This window comes from Histoplasma capsulatum (genome assembly GCF_000150115.1).
Source record: "Histoplasma capsulatum G186AR genomic scaffold supercont2.18, whole genome shotgun sequence".
In the NCBI taxonomy this organism is placed as follows: Eukaryota; Fungi; Ascomycota; class Eurotiomycetes; order Onygenales; family Ajellomycetaceae; genus Histoplasma; species Histoplasma capsulatum.
In genome coordinates, this window is record NW_025544818.1 from 54,189 (window position 1) to 73,683 (window position 19,495).

The window sequence follows — 19,495 nt, forward strand, 5'->3', positions numbered from 1 at the left end:
CACGCTGACGTCCCGACAAGACTATTATATATGTTCCACCCACCCCGTTTCTTTTAAGCATGATCTCAAGGACCAAAAAGCGTAGGGACAGATATATCGCTCATCTCAGCGAAGCCGAGGCCAGGGCTGCGCTGGCCAGGCTTTTGTCAATAATAAATGCACCCCCCTTTATATAGGTATCTACACTACTTTACATACTAATAATTAGCACTCCTTTTTTTAATCCCATTTTAAATCAAATATCAAAGTCCAAAAGTCCAAAATGAGGTGCATTCGTAATGGAAAATTATGTAATTGGTATGGACCACCAATAGTTACCAAGAATTACGGGTATAGTTAGCCAAATACAGCCATTTATGTGCCGAAATTGGCAGCGTCCTGGTAACGATACGGGGCCGCGAAAACATTGCCTCATTGCTTACGTCCAACGCTTGTAGCACGACGATCCTCCGTCTACTTCCCTCGCTGGGGATTCGCAGGAGATATCAACAATCACAGTCCGATGCTCCATTTCCATCGGTGAGCCAACACGGTGTAATCTTCTTGCTTTATCATTGTGTTTGTTTTTGTCATTGCGCTCGTCCATCCATCTCAACCACCACCCTCCATCCATCTCGTCCCGGGTGTTTCTCAAACCCCTGATTCGCATTACGCGGTCCAAGTTATTTTTATGTCATCCATCAATTCTGCGGCCTAGCGTGGGCTCTACTTCTCAAGTTGCTTATACGAAAATAAATCTTTTCAGCGGCGAAAAAGAGACGCGCGGAAACATATTGTTTATGGGAGAGAAGGCAGCTAAGGGGGGCTGATTTGGACACATCATGGCGGACGGAGGTGAGATCCCATAATGTCCCTTCACATATACTTCTTCGAGTATAGACGTCGTGTTGTTGGCACATTGCAGTCCGTAGTTATATCTACAGCCGACATCTTACATCCGGCGCTTCCTACAGCGTACTGACGAATCTCCTGATTATTTGTGTATCTATTACGTTTAGGCCATCCGAACCTTAACCTAACGCCGGAGGAGAAGCGGGTGTTTTATAAACTGTTCCAGGCTGCAGATAAGACGAATCTGGGCGTTGTTACTGGCGAAGTCGCGGTTTCTTTCTTCGAGAAGACCAGTCTTCCCCCGGAGACGCTGGGTCTGGTAAGTTTTTCTATGACAGCAGCACTACTTATAGACCTTGGCGACTGAATACCTTTGGGCCGTTTGTTGACGGGAGGGATGTAGATATGGCAAATTGCGGATACACAGAATCGTGGACTTCTTACCCCGTCGGGGTTTGGAGTGGTTATGAGATTGATCGGCCATGCCCAAGCGGGTCGCGCCCCGACGGAAGAGTTGGCTTTGCAGCGTAAGAAGCCTCCCTCTTACCCTTCCCCATTTCGTTTTCAGAATGAATCATCGCGGTTTAAACTTGTCTGCTCTGAGACTTACTTTACTTCGCACAATTCAGCCGGGCCCCTGCCAAAGTTTTCGGGTTTGAGCAAAGATATTACCGAGCCAACTCCCCAAGCGCCGCCTGTCGCATCGAGTCCTCCTCCAGGAAACGGCCCAGTGAGAGTCCCACCGCTAGTTCCTGATGATATTGCCAAATTCACCTCCTTATTCGAGAGGTCAGAAGTCCAGAATGGACTCCTCTCAGGTATATTCTTTGCGAAATCTACCCTGGTTAGACTATACCAAAAACAGAAGCTGATAACATACGCGCAAATACAGGTGAAAATGCCAAACAGATATTCGAACGAGCGCGATTACCGAACGAAATTTTGGGTAGAATTTGGAATTTGGCTGATACAAAACAGCGAGGCGCGTTGGATACGACGGAATTTATCATCGCCATGCATTTGCTAAGCGCGTACAGGAATGGTACGATGAGGGTGCTACCACAAACCCTGCCTCCGGGTTTGTACGAGGCGGCCGCTCGACGTGGAGGGGTCCGCACATCGACCGGCTCGCGGTCATCTTCAGATATACCTCCAGTACCCGCAATTCCCAAGCAGTTCAGTGGATCAGGACCCCCACGAGCTCAGAGCCCACTCAATCGGCCACCTCAGTTCCAGTCAACCATCCCCTCTCAGCCCACTGGCGGTGACTGGACGATAACCCCTCAAGAAAAAGCTCACTTTGATACCGTGTTCGCCACTGTTGATAAAGCGAACGTGGGATACATCACCGGTGATCAAGCGGTTGAATTCTTCAGTAATGCGCAATTGCCGGAGGAAACGTTAGCTTCTATTTGGGATCTGGCGGATATCGATTCCGACGGGCAGCTGAGCAAAGATGAATTTGCTGTTGCGATGTACCTTGTTCGACAGCAGCGCACTACCCGAGAAGCCTTACCGCAAGCGCTACCCCCAGTCTTGATTCCACCAAGCATGCGACGTCAGCTTCAACCGCCAGCTCCGGCTGCTCAAATTGTCCCCCAGAATACAGCCCAACGATCAGCGGCGGAGGATTTATTTGGACTCGATGTCTTTGGGCCCCCAGTTCAAGTGGCACAAACTACAGGTGGCTCCAATCCTTCTATCCAGCCCCCCTCGTCACCCACTCGGGCGCCGCTTAGTGCGAGTGCGACGTCAACATTCAAACCATTCGTACCTTCGTCAAGTTTTGGGCAGAGCCTTACCCCACATTCGACCGGCTTGTCAAACGCACCCGCCCAGCAACGATCGCCACCACCACCATCTGCGGACGATCTGTTGGCAGATGTGGATGCCGAAGCGAGCAAGAAGGTATCCCAAGAGTCTGTAGACTTAGCCAATCTCTCGAATCAGATCGGTAGTCTGTCACGAGAGATGCAGAATGTGCAAGGGAAACGTGCAGCTGCTGAACACGATTTGACGCAGAACAGCCACCAGAAGAAGGATTTCGAGACCCGCCTAGCGCAGGCAAGGACAATGTATGAGCAGGAAGCGAAGGATTTCAAGGCTCTAGAAGAACGATTAGCAGCGCTTCGCGCCGAGACAAGGAAGCTCCAGCAAGATTTTGCCCTCGTCGAGGCCAGTCGCCAGGATCTTCAAAACCAGTATAACCAAGTGAATGCTGCGCTGGACGCCGACCAACGCGAAAATGCTAACCTGAAGGAACAAATCAGGCAGGCTAACGCACAAGTCAGTCAATTGAAACCGCTTCTGGACAAAGCTCGGTCTGCAGCTCGTCAACAGAAGGGCCTGGTGGCTATTAACAAGAAACAGCTCGCGACTGTTGAAGGTGAACGGGATCGAATCCAGGGTGAAATCGATACCACCACTAAAGAGGTAGATGACTTGCGGCGTCAGGCATCTGAGGAATCGTCTCCTGCTTCGCAATACCCATCTGTCACTAGCCCGGCACCTTCAACTGCCAGCCAAACAAACCCCTTCTTCCGACGAACCGCAAGCGTATCCGACAACACACGTTCCCCTCCGCCGCCATCATCATCTCAAGAACCCACCAAGGATGCACAGAGCGTGTTTGACAATGTTTTTGGGACGTCCTTTACCGTGCCTTCGGCCTCCACCCCGCCACCCCCGACAACTTTCCGAACCGAGTCTCCAGCTCAGCAAGCCTCACCAGCGATGGCTGATCCCCCAAAGACATCTGATACGTCCGGCACAATGACCCCATCTGCATCTCCCATCTCAACTGAACATCCCCCTCCCCCACAATCTCGGCAGCTATCATCCAGTCAACTTCCTATTGAGGGACACCAAGCATCTGAGGCTTCTTCTGTAAGGCCATCCCCGCCTGCTAGCCGCTTTGGGACTTTCGTAACTTCAGAGCCTGGGACAAGCCCGTCAGCGAAATCCCCCTTTGAGAATGAGGAGCCGAAGCCAGACACGAAACTGGAAACATCGCCCAACGATTCCGAGAAAAGCACAAGCCAAACTGGACAAGAACCTGGGGCGTCCAATCCCCCCGGCTTTTTTCCCGCAGATTCGGCGCAAGCTGAATCTACCAAGAAGGATATTAGCTTTGACGAGTTATTTGGCGGCATCACGCATGCTCGGTCCCCATCTCAAAAAGCCAACGATTTTGAAGAGGCCTTTGCGGCTATGAAATTGAAAAATGGGAATGGTGACTCTGGGTTCCCTGAAATAGCCGATGAAAAGTCAAAGGCAGTACCCAGCGAGTTCCCTCCGATTCGAGAGCTTGATGACGACGAGGATAGCACAGATAGCGAAGCTGCCAAGGGATTCGACGATGACTTCTCTCCCGTTTCACCGCCACGAAAAAATGAGCAAACTTCCCCGGACATTGTCTCACCTCAGACGTTCGCACCTCCGTCGACGCAGGGTACATCGATGCCGGGGATGAATGGCCAGGAACCTTCCAAGGAGACATCCCAAGTAACAGCCACTACATCTAATGGGTTGGCACATGTTGACAAGAACGGCACCGGAGCCTTCCAACCAGCGCCGCCAGGCAAGAAGCCCACCACACCTGACTTCGAAGCTGCATTTGCCGGTTTGGAACTCGCGCCCGCGAAAGAAGCAGACGATGATGACGATGACGATGACGACGACGATGACGACTTTGAATCGCCATTCAACAAAGATTCGTCGAACTTCGACATGACATTCGACTCACCCGGCGCACAGTCTAAGTCCAGCACAATTGCCCGCGCCAATACCGGCACAAGTTCCGGCAACAACACAACAAACGCGGATGTTTTCACCTTCGGTAACAACCAGCAACATCAACCACAATCAACGTCTCCCTTCGCGCAGCAGACACCGGGTTCAACAGGTCCATCAGCGATCTCTCCCGGTACAGTTTCCCAGGATTGGGACGCCCTCTTTTCCGTCCTGGACACCTCGAAAGCCTCCCAATCTGCGAACGAAACGAACAAACCCGCCTCATCCAGTGAAGACCAGCCACCATCTGATTCCGCAGCCCTCTCCTCCTTTCCACAACCACCAGGCAAGAAGGCCAATCCTCCCGGATGGGCGCTGAATTCCCCTACGGGCGAAGATGATATGATGTTGCAGCGGTTGACAGGGATGGGATATCCACGGGACGAATCGTTGGCGGCGCTGGAGAAATTTAATTATAATCTTGATAAGGTGGGTTGACAACAATAACAACAACCATGCCCCTTTCCATCCCTGCATTATTCTCTAAATTGGTGCTTTTACTCTTTTCCATATAAAAAACACACCGCTGGATACATGGCTAAGTGTGGTTTTTCCGGCGATATAGGCTGCCGATTTCCTCGCATCGAAGTCATAAGTGTTGATGCGCATGTCCATGAATCCGACCTCATTGCCTGGCAAATTAGGTCGGCGTCTCGATTTGGATTGAGATTGAGATTACGTTCTCATTTAGCTGGACGTTTATTATCATGTTGATCATCGGGGCCAGCTGCGAAGGAAGCAACCCAGGAAATGGAGATGCGCAGAAGAGGATGTGAGGGAGAGATAGATCCTTTATTGAAGATATGCTGTCTGATGTGTAATAAATATAGTAATTTTTATTGAGTTGATTATTGTTTTGTGGAGGTAAGAGAAGAAGAAAGAATGTCTCCCCACCCACCAATCCAAAAAAAGCCTATCCTTTTTTGACTTTCTTTTTCTACTCTGTATTATTGTGTAGGAAAATGGTAGTCATATCATCAGCTCCAACCATGGAAAGAGATTCTTATTGTTATCTGCTTCAAGGACCATTAAAAGAAATAGGGTAGGATTAATAAATACGTAAAAAATAACTGTTCCATGGCATACAAACCTGCTATGTGGGTATTAGAGGGCGGGGAGTAGCGCATCAACTTTCCTCAATACCTTCATCATCACTGTATAACCTTACACGCCTACAACTTGCACGACTACTGTACTTATGGATGATCGAAAGGGTCCTCGCATGGCTGCCTTGCATTGCACATACAGCACGTGTGTGGGTAGACAAGACGACACTGCATGTCCCCAGTATATATATTGTGAACTGGAAGAGCTGGTACGTGGAAATACAGCAGCACGTTTCAAGAGGAAGATAGTAAAGTAAAATAAGATAAAATAAAATAAATAAAATAGAGATAGCTCAGTTCGATCAGCTATAGGCTATACCGCCAGATGATAAGTATCAGTTCGCTTTTTTCATCGAAACACATCCGCCCCCTCTTCCACTGTAAAAACCCCGATTAACTCAACAAACGCACTATAGTAGTGGGCGCACAATGCAGTAAAGAGCAGAGAGCGGGAGCACAACAAGCGCCATCCAAGGAATGGCAGTATATACTGGCACCTAGGACATGAACAGCCTCACCCCGCCGGCCTCTTGTGAACATCGAGCAAGTAACTTGCTACGATGTGTTTGGAATGCCTTTTTCCTTCATTACTCCCTCCTCTTTCCTCCGTTTGATCTCCCGAGCCTTGGAGTATATATATGGATATACGTTAAGTCACCACACAAAACCAAACAAAGTAGATGACGAGAGTGCGCGAGGGAGAGAAGGATGATGGCCAATGTAAGTATTATTATGTAGGGGTCATTTTTTGGTGGCGCGCAACGAGATAAACATATATGTAGTTGATGGAAGAAATAACGCCATCACAGGAGTTGAGATATAGAGAGGCGGACTAGATTGTACAGCGCTGAGCTGAGCTGCACTGAACTGAAACTGAACTGATGAAACAGCAAGTAGGCAAAAAACATAACTGGGGTATCGACAAGAGGGGGAAAAAGGAAGCATAGATGTAAAATATGGATTTTTTTTCTTTTGTTTTTTTCCTTTTATGTTTTCTGTTCACCCATATTCAGTATTCACATCCACATCCACATCCACAATATTACCCTCAATTTCCACAGCACAACACCCACACCAATCAGCGATCGCGATGTCTAGGCCAAAAAAGCCGATCATTTCTTCAACATCTCCATCAAGGCGTACAAGGCACAAGGGAAGAAAAGGAAAAAAAAAAAATTACGCGAAGTGGGGAATCAAGACCGGCGAAATACGGGTCCAAAGGTGGAGTTTCGACAGGGTGCAAAAAAAAAAAAAAAATCCAAAATGGGAAAGCAGAAAGGAAATGTCAAGACCGAGAATTGAATTTTTCTATACGCCGGGATGCGCTTGCATGTCGACGGCAGGTTCGGGCTTGGGGGTGCTATCTCCACCACCTCGCATCAGGGGAAGGACAACGACGAGGACAGTCGTGGCGACAAAGAGGAGCCTAGAATATATTGATGTCAGCCAAATATAATAATAAATAATAAACACAGGAATAGAAATAGAAATAAATAGAAGTAGAAATGAATAAAACGAACCATTCAAATGCGCCAAAGACCGTCGCGGCCTGCAGGCCCTTGCAGACGGAGGAATGCCTGCAAGCCGCGGACGGGGGCAGTATAGCCGCGACGGCGATGAAACCGGCAAACCAGAACAGCAGCGTGATGGCCTCGACGGCGATGAGGGCGTACTTGTGGGCGAACTGTTGCAGATAGAGCGGCGTGAGCACGAGGAAGGGGACGGCGACGAGGAACGTCCAAATGGCGTCGAAGAGGAGGAAGTTGGTCTCGTCGGAGTAGCCCTGGGTGCGGTTGACAGCTGGGAGGAGTTGGTTAGTGTTAGTGTTTAGGAAACTAAGTACAGATCTGTATAACGTTCTGGCATGAGGCAGTGGTGTGGTGAATATAGATAGTAAGATGGAATAGATCTTGTTTAACATACCCCATCCAGTCAGGCCGAGGATGATGATGGCCAGGACGACCTGGACGCCTCGCAGGCCCATCACGATATTCTGCATGGCGACGTTGATGACCTGTGTTCTTGTGGAATTGTGGACGGGTGATCGATTTCGCGATCGGATTTTTCCCGATCGATCTTGAATAGTGGCCGAGCGGAGGATTTGGTGGTGTGTAAGGCTGAACGACCGACCAAGCGAACGGACGGACGAACGAACGTATGAACGGAGGGATGGATGGATGGATGGACGAGAATAGGTGCAAAAATGCCAAAAACTCGGAAATACGAGGCGGACAGGAGGGGTTTTAAAGAAGAACGACGAAACCTGGCTGGGTGGTGATTCACAACTGGACGGACGATCGTGATGGGCGCCCGTCAGGAATTAAAGGGAGCAGAAACGGTCAGGATAAGCTCCAGGGCCAGGATCCGGCAGGGGATTAGAGTTGGCTGGTTCTTTTACGTTGGGACTAGTTCTGTCGCTGGGCGGGCGATGACGTGGGGAGCAGTGGATGGCGTTGAGAAGATGGGGATATTGAAGACTTCCTGGGAACGAGGACAGAGGACAGAGGACAGAGGACAGCGGGCAGAGGGCAGAGCAGGCTACTCGCTAGCCCGCAGCACGTTGATATTCTTATCCCAGGATAGCAATTCATAATGGTTCAAACCAAACGCACCAAAGAAAAAGCAAAGGCACCAAGCCCGCAGCGTGCTCGCCCACCCTCGTATCGCATCATCGAGAAGTGCTCGCCAAGTCACTGCCACCACAATTCCGCAGCAACGATACCGAATGACAACACTGCTGGGTCCCGCCGCAACTAGCCTACTGATCACAAAATAATGTACTACGATATGGCTTTCCTCCCTCGTCCCAGAGCCGCCAAAATAAGTCGACCCGCCGCACCGTTGCCTCCAAAAACCCCATCCTGAGGCGAGAATTCGACATCAAAGAATTGGACGCCTGCATCTCATTGGAACCCTCCGCTGGGAAGTGCGCCACCATGGACCCATCGACTCTAACGTGATAAAAGCCCAACTAGTCGAACCTAGGCAGGAAAAGTGCTGGTTCGACCAGGGAGGTATCGCCCGATGTTCTGCTTGGGGTTAGTTTCAGCCAGGAAAAAGAATCGGCAGGATGGAGTGCGACAATCAGGATCAAGCATGCCGCCGACATGCTGCAGCTGACAGCTTGAGGACAAGTTACACATCTTAGCGTGCATGCATACTCTGCACATCTCCTGTGCGCTGCGGCGCGGCTTTGTCTCGCACGGTTGAAACGATCCAGAGACCCAGGGATAGCAGCGGCTGGAGCAAGGATCGTTCACCCAAAGCTTCGCTGAAGATTCCAACTCGCTTCGTGAGGTCGCGAGCATCGTTTGGTTAAATTCAGCAGCGAGGCATCCATATTCCACCTTCAAACCCACTCACTGATGTCCTGTCTTTGTTCCGTGCCACAGGTTGTGGATCACCTTCTTCCTCTCGCGACCGTGTAAAGGCCAAGGAAAACTAACTCACTCGCTGCTGACCAAACCTCACGTAAAAAAATCAAATAACTTACTACCTAACTCGAGAAAAAAAAAATGCATAAATTGAAACGCCATTCCTTGGTCAGTTCAGCCGGCCCGGCATTCGTTGAATTTTTGTCACGCTATCCCAACGCCTCGCAGGCTGCATGCGGCTCTTTGAGCCCCCGTGGACTGCCCTCGAGATCGAACCAAGCGATGGACGGGGCTGGACTTCCTGGCCTGTTCGGGCCCTTTGCTGGCGCCATGATGGAGCCCCGCTGCCAGTAGGAATCCGCCCTTCATCGGGCTTCCGAGTGTGGCTGGATGAGTGGGCCAGCTCTTGCATGCGCTGTGTGGTCAAATAACTGATGCAAGCGCAGCTTATCAGCCACAATTTTTGTTTCCAGATCTCGGTGGTGATGAGTCTGATGACGATGATCAAGCGTGATTACCGAGACATCATCACCAATAACTTGATTACAAGCTTACTATTTTTATTGGTTGTGGCTGAGTTGCACACTTATCTCTAAACGTATCATGATATTGGGGTTGCCAAGTGAGGAACCCGAGATCATCGTCATTCCCATATCACAAGATTGCATGTTTTACAAAATTGCATTTCATCTCTCATAATGTAACTTTCTCCTTCATGGAGGGTTGTTAAAGGTAGAAACAGTCCCAACATCGTGGTGATCCCAGCAGACTAGTGGCACGTGACGGGGAGCCGTTACCATTGAAACTCCCTATCTACCGAATCCAACCACCCATGTTACGACCTGCACGCCAATGGTTTGTGAGGAATTGTTATATCGACTGTATGCGCGGAGCCCATCCGGAATCCAATGGAGCCAGCATATTTGCCTTGATATTCGGCCGATTTCGCCTGCATACAGGGCCGGGGGGTGGGAGGTTTTTGTCGTGACTTGGTCCATCCCAATGATTCGTGATGAGACTCGTTACCTTGACTTGGGAGCTGTGTGCCGTCCGTGGACTGGATTGACGTTTATAGCGGGCGTCAGCATGTAGGGAATAGATCTGGCGCTGCAACTTATATCGTGGTATACACTAGATATACTTCGAGATCAATGAGGAATCTCACCCACCAAGAAAATCTGTCGATATTCGGAACGGGCTGTCCAGACATTCGGTGCTGGATTCCATTGGCAGAGTGCGGCTGTGTGGCTTTTATTTCCTGTTTCCCAACATTTGGCTCCGCTGAGGCCCCAGAAGTGGAGGCATGTTCAACATCATCAAAAACTTCAGCGCCGTTGTCACCAGCCTTGGTGAGGAATGAATACATGCCTGCGGTCGTTCACAAACAGGGCACCCGCTTGCCGCTAGCCCTTTGTACTCCCACGCTGGGAAGAGACGGAGTAAAACGCCGTTGGACGAAAGGAGCCGAAGTCCTAGGAGCGCATGCCGTGGACGTCTTGTCCAGCCTGGCCAACAACTTGCGCGAACAATCTCGAAAATCGTCCGACACTCATCGTAACTCCCTCCAGCTCGAGAACCCTATCGTTCTGGCTTTTATCCTCAGCACTGTGTGGTTGGCGCATCTTGTTTTCATCTAGAAGAACGTGGCATTGGATGTCCATTATGGTGGAGGAGTGTCAAGCTCTCTTCTGTATTCCCTGGTGGTGCTCGGCGACATGAAATCGCTATACGTGCTTTTGGCCTTTTGGCCGAGCCAATGGCCCAGAAAACGAGAAAGAGAAGATACGAAAAAGGGCAGCGGGTGAAAGAAGGTATAAAGTAAAGGAGATGGAAAAGGGAACGCAAAAGGTAAAGGAACGAGGAAAAAGAGAAAGAAGAATTATTCATTTCATTTCACTTCATATCATCGTAGGTAGTAGTTGATTATTTACTACCTGCCTATAGCCTGAATTGCAGTTTGAAACCTCTCTAAGAATATAGACCCGAACGATATATAGAGGCTCCCGAAGCCCTGCACCGGAACCCCTTTACCAGTCCAACTTTATCTGTTTTTCATTCAAAGTGGGATAACCACAGTCTGCCTGTTAGATTAGGTACCAGCACTCGCCTGTGGGTACAGTCAGGGCCAGAGCCACTGGCGTAAGCCTATCATTTTTCATCGGCCTTGCCGCTCAGCGCGCTGCTGGCTGCAAATGACTGCTCGAAATCCGCAATGATATCATCAATATGCTCGGTGCCGACAGAGAAGCGGATGGCATCCTCCGTCACGCCGGACGCGATGCGCTCCTCCTCGCTAAGTTGCTCATGCGTCGTTGACCATGGGTGGATGGCTAGGGATTTGCAGTCACCGACACTGTATTGGGTTTATAACAAAGAGTTGAGTATGTTAGTCAATCATGTCCTATTCGAGAGGTATCCTGTTACGTTGAGAGATACGCACTTGGCAAGGTTTGAAATGATTTTAAACCCGTCGACGACCTGGCTGCCGGCCTCGGCACCGCCCTTGACACCAAACGACAGCACGCCTCCGAACCCACGCTTCAGGTACTTCTTCGCCGTCTCATGGCTGGGATGGCTCTCCAATCCCGGATACGACACCCACGAGACATTCTCATTCTTCTCCAGCCACCTGGCCATCGCCATCGCATTGCTCGCATGTCGCTCGCAGCGGAGCGACAAGGTCTCCAGGCCCAGCAGCAACTGCTGCGCGGCAAACGGATTCAGCGCGCTGCCGAGATCACGGAGCACGTCGATGCGCACGCTAGTAGCGAAGGCGGCGGCGCCGAAAGCTTCCCACAGTTTCAGGCCGTGGTAGCCGGGGGATGGCTCGGTGAACTGCGGGAACCGCTTGGCGTGTTTGCCCCAGTCGAACTTGCCGCTGTCAACGACGACGCCGGCGATGGTGGTGCCGTGGCCGCCGATCCATTTCGTAGCGCTGTGCACGACGATGTCGGCACCGTGCTCGATGGGGCGCGTGAAGAATCCGCCTGCGCCGAAGGTGTTGTCCACCTGTTTGGTTTGCTGGGTTAGCTTATCTAATCAGAGGATCCATGGATGGAGGTTTCTTTTTTTTCCCTCCCCCTTTTTATCTTTCTATCTCTTCGATCGATCCATAGATCATTGTAGACATACCACCAACGGTACCCCCTTCTCATGCGCAACCTTCGCAATCCGCTCAAAGTCCGGCACGTTGTATCTCGGATTCCCAATCGTCTCTAGGTAGATGGCCTTGGTCTTATCGTCGATCTTCGACGCCAGCTCATCAGGGTCGTCGCCCGTGACGAACCTGGTAGTGATACCAAGGCGCGGCAGGAAGATCTTGAACTGGTTATAGGTCCCTCCGTAGAGATTGGTGGTGGAAACGATGTTGTCGCCGGCGGCAGCAAGGGCAGCAATGGTCATGAACTGGGCGGATTGGCCGGAGGAGGCGGCGACTGCAGCCACGCCACCCTCTAGGGCAGCGACGCGCTTCTCGAAGGCTTCGACCGTGGGCTGTTCTCGTTATTATTCATTGCCATTATCATTATGCACTGGTGAAGAGCCAAGGTATGGATATAACGCACATTCGCAAGACGGGAGTAGATATTGCCAAATTCCTTGAGGCCGAAGAGTCGAGCACCATGGGCGGAATCATTGAAAGTGAAGGACTTCGCCGCAAGTTAGTGAGTGACGGACGGTGCAATGAAGGGAGGGGTGTGTGGGGGGTTTCTGAGAGAGACCAACTGTGGTAGCATAAATGGGAACAGCTCGCGAATTGGTGGCCGGATCTGGATCATAACTGGATTCGGGCATTCGTTAGCGACGTCGGGACAGTAAATATACATAAGTGCGAATGTTGCTTACCCAGCATGCAATTGCAGCGTCTCAAAGCGCTGGGTGATTTCGTCGCCAGCCATGTTGGAAATAGGGCAATATATGACAATACGATGAAACGATAACTATGAGCAGCCAGGGATATGTTGGGTAAGGGTATATAGCTAGAGGCTTGATTCGAAGGGAGACAGCGATTTTCCAGCAGAGGCGGGGGGAGATGAATGAAGGAGAACAGAAGAGGATTCCGCCGCTCTCATATTTATTTCCTCAATTGCGGGGAGCCGAAGTTGAGAAGAAGAAAAAAAGATAAATTTTCAAAAAAAGCACAAAGGCGAATCAATTGATTGATTGATTGATTGATTAGTTGACTACCAAGCAACGGGCAAAATGGCGTGATCGGTGGAGACTCGAAGAGACCCAGGACGAAGTCAGTCAGTCAGCGCACAAGAATACGCCCTCGATCATTCTGGCACCGATCTAGCCTTTGCGAGAAACGCCAGGGAGAATTCCAAGGGTTCAACGCTGTAGTTGAACCTTACAGGACGCAGACATATCGCAACAACAACAAGCGCGGGGTGAGAGGGGTAAGCACTGCAACTCCGAACTGTGTACTACGCCGTAGTAATTATATCAGAGACCGCTGTCACTCCCATCCCACTAGTTATTAAGCTTCGTCGTCCCCTGCGTTGCTGAGCTTTGATAGGTAGTTTTAATCTATTTTAATTTTGATTTATCCAATGCTCGGCTCGGCTACCCGCATGCAGTCAGCAAGACGATGTCTAAACTGCGGGATGATTAGGGCCGACTGTTGGCGGCGTTAAGGACAGACACGTTTCGGGGCATCCTGTTCGGACCGTGATCACGAAGCTACCTCGATGTCTCCATAAGGCGTCAGCTTGGAAGTTGGTCCCAGGCTTATTCGGCGATGGGGGTATCAATCCTGAGTGGAGTCGATGGGGGCCATTTCTCGGAGGTTCCGATACTCCCTTACATCTCTCCTCTAGCAACATCTCTCCTCTAACTTCCCCCTTCATGTCATCACACCGTGGAGGCCCTTTTCTCCCGGGTTCGGGGCTTACCGAAGGAGATACGAACCTTTAAAACGCTGAAGCCATGGGGGGCGGGGACGGGGACGGGGACGGCGAGAAAACCTTTGAAACTCATTTGTATTCGTGATGACCCCTCCACCCGAGTCGCTGTCCTCTTCAGGGGTATATCAAGAGATGAGTATAGTTCAGTAACCCAGGATTCTCCGCAGTGAGGGCTCCAGGGGAGTAGCTGGTCCGGCGCTGGTCATCCCTATCTAGGTCCTTCCTCTCGGCTTTACGACCATGTTTATGTCTGCTACTGGAGCAAATCGGCGATATCACCGTGTCCCCAAGTACTGCCAAAAGGTTGCATCAGTACCTAGGGATGGAGACACGCTTTTTTATTTTCAGTCTCCGGATATCCAAAAATATAATGGTGAGATACGCCAATTCGATGCCCTCGCAACCGGCGAGAGTGATCAAAACTTCAAAAAAAAGAAAATCTAGCCTGGTTTCTCTTATGTATTCCTTATACACACCCTATATTAACAGTCATCATGCATATCCAATCATAAGCCCTTCATGCTTATAGCCTACATAACCCAAGAAATCCTAAATATGGAAATTTCTCACATTCTCTAGGATGTACTTATAAGCATCATTCCTACAAGGTGTCCGGAATAAGCCTCGAGCTCCAGTCCTACCTACTCAGCAACTTCCTCGCCTTGCTCCAGCGGGGCGACTTGGACCAGTCCGTTTCATTGCTCGGGTCCTGCCCGTGGACGAAAGATAAGTATTACTAGCGGAATGCCCTGGAGGTGTCATCAGGCAAACTGCCAAAGAGGGACCCGGATAAGATCGCCACCGTGTATAGTGCCTAAGATCGGCAACCCATATTCATAGGAGGAGAAGTTGCACCACATGGGCACGTCCGGGTGGACGGTGTGGGAAATGTCAGCACGGAGCGCCGAGAGAGTGTGAGTGTCAGGTCGCCAGGATGGCAGCAGAGCGTTTGAATTGCGGGTGCCAATTGTTCAGAAAACCAGTGGTGTGCGGTTTCCTGTACTGGAGATCAATTCTGCGCTGTGGAAGAGTTTCGTCTTGAGATACAATGCCAGCCAGCCTTTGGTGGTGATGTTGAATTGGAAAGGGCGAAGGGAGCTCCTTCGTCTTCCTGGATGCCAAGGATGAAGGGGACTGTGGTCATTTTGCCTGCTAAAAAGCAGCTCGTCGGGTGATTTGGTGAGGGTAATTCCGTCGACAAAGCTATGGAAGAATAACTTAAGATCCCTGGAACCGCGTTTATGGCATGAAGGATTTTGTCATAGTCGACCTCGCGGAGACAGTTCAAAATGTCTGTGAAGCCCTCGCATCTTGCGTGGCCAACGACTGTCTCATAGACGTCCTGTCCCTGTGCAGTATCCACGGCATCTGCAGCATCAGCAGGAAGCAATTTTTCAGATATGCTGAAAGGAGATACGCAGCAAGTTCGTAGAAAACGCGTGGGGGAGTGAACGGGGGAGTGTTCATAATCGAACAACTGATAGCGCATCCAGCACTGGAGGCACTTGTCAGCACACAGCCTTTTGCAGCCTGCGGGCAGATATTGGAAACTGGCCGGGGTAAGGAAGATGAGAAAAAAAAAAATCCTTCGTGCATGCTTCACGGTTGTTGGTCCGGCTGTATATATTCCTGCGGCAGTATCTATCTACGTAGTAAAATCAATAGCCAACCATCCACAACTTGACCAGGACACACCAGCCAAGTCAGCCAAATTCAGTGACGTTATCTCCCATGGCGGATCCATGCCACATCTCTATATCCGAGTCGATCCCAAATTCGACACCCTACGTCGATTCTGCTTTTCCTGAATAATATGTTACAATCCCTCCGGAGACTGTATGGAGTGGAGGCACACTTAGGGGTAATTGGACTCCGCCTTTGAACATTGGCATCGTCCCAGGTGTCGTCTACTCGTATATAGCAAGGCGATTGCTCTGTATATCAATTGCGGAGAAGTCTCGGCTTCATTGCTCGCATAGGGGATACTGACGTAATCGCTCACGTGCGTGCCTTAGCGGGGAAAGCATAAAGCGGCAAACAAGCAACATCTCCAACTCAACATCTCCAACTTCGTCTCCTCTACTGTCCGGTTTGCTCCGCTCCGGTCTGCTCTGCTCTGCTCTGCTATCTTTGATCGCTGCTAATCTACTGTATTTTCTATTCCTGGCATCCGTGTGTCAGTCCTCAATTATTCTTATCTTCGACTCACCCCACCGCTTCCCAGCTCAAGCTAGCTGGATGAGCTTTCTCCGCCCCTTCAGATCCCCGCTTCGGCCGCTCGACTGGACAACGACAAGTTCCCCCGTCCGTCGGCGGGTCCAACTATCGTATCTAGCCCTCTACTCCATACGCCGTCATATCTTTACCTCACCCCGTTGCTCTTCTCCTTCTCAATTCCACCGCTCTGATTTCACCAACCAGCCTTTCACTGGCAGCTATGAGCCGGGCCTCCCCACTTCCGGCCCATTGGGCTCCGCACCCTCCTTTGGTGCACCTCACTTGACTCCTAAAATACTCAAACAACATCTGGATCAATTTGTGGTTGGTCAGGATAGAGCTAAGAAGGTGTTGAGCGTGGCTGTTTACAATCACTATCAACGGGTGCAGGAGTTACAGAGGCAGGAGGAAGAGAAAGAGGAATTGAAGGCACAACAAGCACGTCGTGAGTCTGTGGAGGGACATCCTGTAGAGAGTATGTAGCTTGCATTCTACGTACTTCTTGTCAGATGGCAATTGGTAGCCAGATTTGAACTTGCTGCTAACTCACTTTCCTTTTTGATTCGGCTCTCTAGCTGAATTTCCAGGTCAGCAACGGACCATTCATACCCAAAGAACTACCAATGATGACATAGCGCGATCAGGACCGCTCCCCATCGACTCATCTCCCTTGACGCTCGAGAAGTCTAATATCCTATTGCTTGGCCCATCTGGCGTAGGCAAGACTCTGATGGCCAAAACCTTAGCTCGTGTGCTGTCTGTACCGTTCAGCATATCTGACTGCACTCCATTTACACAAGCTGGATATATTGGAGAGGATGCGGATGTATGCGTCCATAGATTACTAGCTGCTGCCAATTACGATGTAGCCCAGGCAGAATGGGGCATCATCTGCCTTGACGAGGTCGACAAGCTCGCTGCTGCAAAAGTTAGCCACGGGAAAGATGTGAGCGGCGAAGGAGTCCAGCAAGCTTTGCTAAAGATCATTGAAGGCACAACTGTTCAGATTCAAGCCAAGCCAGAGCGAAATGCTTCCCGTTCCGGTGGATCGCACAATTCCAGCCCAAGCACCACCGGTAGCAATTTTGGAGGATCGTCCTTCTCTTCAGCCCCACCAGGACTCCCTGGCAAGCCTGAAGTTTACAATGTGCGGACAGACAACATCCTTTTCATTTTCTCGGGTGCGTTCGTAGGCCTGAACAAAATGATCATGGATCGGATATCGCGTGGCTCCATTGGGTTCGGCCAACCTATACGGGCATCATCAAACTCGTTTAGTTCCCACAATTCTTCGCATGCAGTTTCTACAGCACCTATTCCAATCCTTCCCGGCTCTGAGGAGGAAGCCCTATATAAGAAGCATCTCCCTTTCTTTACCCCTGCACCGTTACCGTCTGGGTCAGGTTCGCCTGACGAAGAACCGACGTACTTTAACCCGCTTGACCTCCTTACACCCGTCGACCTCCAAACCTACGGCTTCATCCCAGAGCTTGTTGGCCGCATTCCCGTAATCACAGCTCTTTCTCAGCTTACCCACCACCTCCTGCTCCGCATCCTAACAGAACCGCGCAACTCATTACTCGCCCAATACACCACACTCTTCTCATTGTCGGGTATTGAACTCCGATTCACGACGCCAGCCCTTCACAAAATAGCGAGTAACGCCATGTCAATGGCGACGGGCGCACGCGGGCTGCGTACGGAAATGGAGATGATCCTAGGCGACGCCATGTTCGAGGCACCAGGCTCCAGCGTGAAATTTGTCCTCATTACCGAGGCCGTTGCTGCACGAAAGGAGAAAGCCGTATACCTCGCCCGTGGTCAGGGTGGCAAGTTCCATGCGATGATCGCCGCAGAAGAAGGCGAGTGGGAGGAGAAGATAAGGAAACAGAAGGAGGGGGCCGGGGATAATAAGAATAATGACAATAGTTTTGAGCAGTGGAGGCTGCGTGCTAGAACGGATACCGCTGTTGGGGGGTTTTCATGACGGACGGCGACACGATACATACTTTTCTATAAGGGTTGGTTATGCTATGGGAAGACATCACTGCTTGCTCTCTAAGATCTTGGGTTCTTTGCTACAAGAAAGACGGGGTGGAATTCCATGTTCAGATCGGAGGGCCCCTTTTGTCTTTTCTTTTTTGAACCGGGACTCAAACCAGTCATCATTCCTCAGTACGAAGGGTTGCATACATATGCTCTTTGTCCCCTTGGTGGTTTAATTTTATCCCTCATCGATCACCCATTCAAGATTTCTCAGAGAGCTTCGTTTGAGTGATTTTCTCACTATTTATGTTTCTCCCGTTTCTTTCCCTTTCCGAATCCTTCCCTCCCCTCATGACTACTTTACTTTACGTCTTCCGATGGGATAATCGGCGTGTTGTTTTATGTGTTCATGACAAATGCTTCGTTTTCCGTTCGTTTCTTTCTCTTTCGTTCTCTTTCGCTTTCACATTTTAAACCTTCACGGTTCACGGGTTGCGTTCCTTACCCTTGGTTTACCATCCTTATTTTTGAACTCCACGACTAAGCTGCATTTGTTTTTGCTCAGCATAATTCAACATGAACAGTAGCTAGTTACTTGCATAACTAGACTATCCATTGGAATGCTGCGCTGATAGCATTTCTTGTTTCCCCACTCTAATATGGTACTTAACTGTGAAATTGTCAACAGGTGTAGGTAAATTTGGCTTGTTGTATTTCAATCAATCAATGCAACTTTATTCCGCTGAATGTAGGCAGTCAGCTGGGTGGGTTGAAAGGTCCAACACACAGCCAGCCCAATGTTGGTTTCTAATTGTTTTTCCGCATCGTCATTATAGCTGCTTCTACCCTTATTCCCATATTGCTTGCTTCCTTCGAATGTCTTCCTTGCAATTTTCATACGGATATTTTCTTCTCCCCGTTATCAATTTTTTAAGAACACCTTCCCCGGTCCTTAACAAGTGTGAAATAGGAGGGATTCTCGCACTCTCTGTAGGACTATGACTGCCCACCAACTAGCCCGGAGTTATTCTTATTCGAGCTGGCGGCAATATATCCCTGAAAACGTGGATATAACCACGTGTGGATATACATGCTCAGGCCTACAATAATAGCAGGATTCATTCTGGCAAGAATAAGGTGTCGTGATTTTTGCCCATGATCTATGGCTTTCAAGTCGAGTGTATGATGCCCATGGTGGCGGAGTTGAGAGATACAGATGCCTTTTCTCACTACGACCATAGATGTGCTGTCATATCATTGTTGTAATTCCACACATTGGAACGTT

At 50.0% G+C, this 19,495-nt stretch overlaps 7 protein-coding genes across 7 annotated transcripts; 3 read left to right on the forward strand and 4 right to left on the reverse strand.

The window, feature by feature from the left end:
- Positions 1–821: 821 nt before the first annotated feature.
- On the forward strand, positions 822–5,549 carry HCBG_08794 (EF hand domain-containing protein; the record flags this gene model as incomplete). Its single annotated transcript, XM_045435843.1, has 6 exons — positions 822–834; positions 999–1,150; positions 1,235–1,358; positions 1,461–1,649; positions 1,724–5,052; positions 5,189–5,549. 6 exons carry the CDS (start codon positions 822–824, stop codon positions 5,216–5,218), a joined length of 3,837 nt encoding a protein of 1,278 aa, XP_045283372.1.
- A 1,488-nt stretch (positions 5,550–7,037) lies between these two features.
- HCBG_08795 (uncharacterized protein) lies at positions 7,038–7,728 on the reverse strand (the record flags this gene model as incomplete). The annotated part of the gene is made up of 3 exons (XM_045435844.1): positions 7,038–7,155; positions 7,250–7,529; positions 7,653–7,728. The coding sequence occupies 3 exons, from the start codon at positions 7,726–7,728 to the stop codon at positions 7,038–7,040; spliced, it is 474 nt and encodes a 157-aa protein (XP_045283373.1).
- A 593-nt stretch (positions 7,729–8,321) lies between these two features.
- On the forward strand, positions 8,322–8,939 carry HCBG_08796 (uncharacterized protein; the record flags this gene model as incomplete). The annotated part of the gene is made up of 3 exons (XM_045435845.1): positions 8,322–8,470; positions 8,616–8,767; positions 8,878–8,939. The coding sequence occupies 3 exons, from the start codon at positions 8,322–8,324 to the stop codon at positions 8,937–8,939; spliced, it is 363 nt and encodes a 120-aa protein (XP_045283374.1).
- Positions 8,940–9,938: 999 nt separating this feature from the next.
- On the reverse strand, positions 9,939–10,469 carry HCBG_08797 (uncharacterized protein; the record flags this gene model as incomplete). The annotated part of the gene is made up of 2 exons (XM_045435846.1): positions 9,939–10,160; positions 10,245–10,469. 2 exons carry the CDS (start codon positions 10,467–10,469, stop codon positions 9,939–9,941), a joined length of 447 nt encoding a protein of 148 aa, XP_045283375.1.
- Positions 10,470–11,251: 782 nt separating this feature from the next.
- Positions 11,252–12,999, reverse strand: HCBG_08798 (O-acetylhomoserine sulfhydrylase; the record flags this gene model as incomplete). The annotated part of the gene is made up of 5 exons (XM_045435847.1): positions 11,252–11,456; positions 11,544–12,112; positions 12,236–12,595; positions 12,827–12,881; positions 12,947–12,999. The coding sequence occupies 5 exons, from the start codon at positions 12,997–12,999 to the stop codon at positions 11,252–11,254; spliced, it is 1,242 nt and encodes a 413-aa protein (XP_045283376.1).
- Positions 13,000–15,016: 2,017 nt separating this feature from the next.
- HCBG_08799 (lipase 2) lies at positions 15,017–15,496 on the reverse strand (the record flags this gene model as incomplete). Its single annotated transcript, XM_045435848.1, has 1 exon — positions 15,017–15,496. One exon carries the CDS (start codon positions 15,494–15,496, stop codon positions 15,017–15,019), a length of 480 nt encoding a protein of 159 aa, XP_045283377.1.
- Positions 15,497–16,245: 749 nt separating this feature from the next.
- Positions 16,246–18,880, forward strand: HCBG_08800 (ATP-dependent Clp protease ATP-binding subunit clpX; the record flags this gene model as incomplete). Its single annotated transcript, XM_045435849.1, has 2 exons — positions 16,246–16,699; positions 16,800–18,880. The coding sequence occupies 2 exons, from the start codon at positions 16,246–16,248 to the stop codon at positions 18,209–18,211; spliced, it is 1,866 nt and encodes a 621-aa protein (XP_045283378.1).
- Between the last annotated feature and the right edge of the window lie 615 nt (positions 18,881–19,495).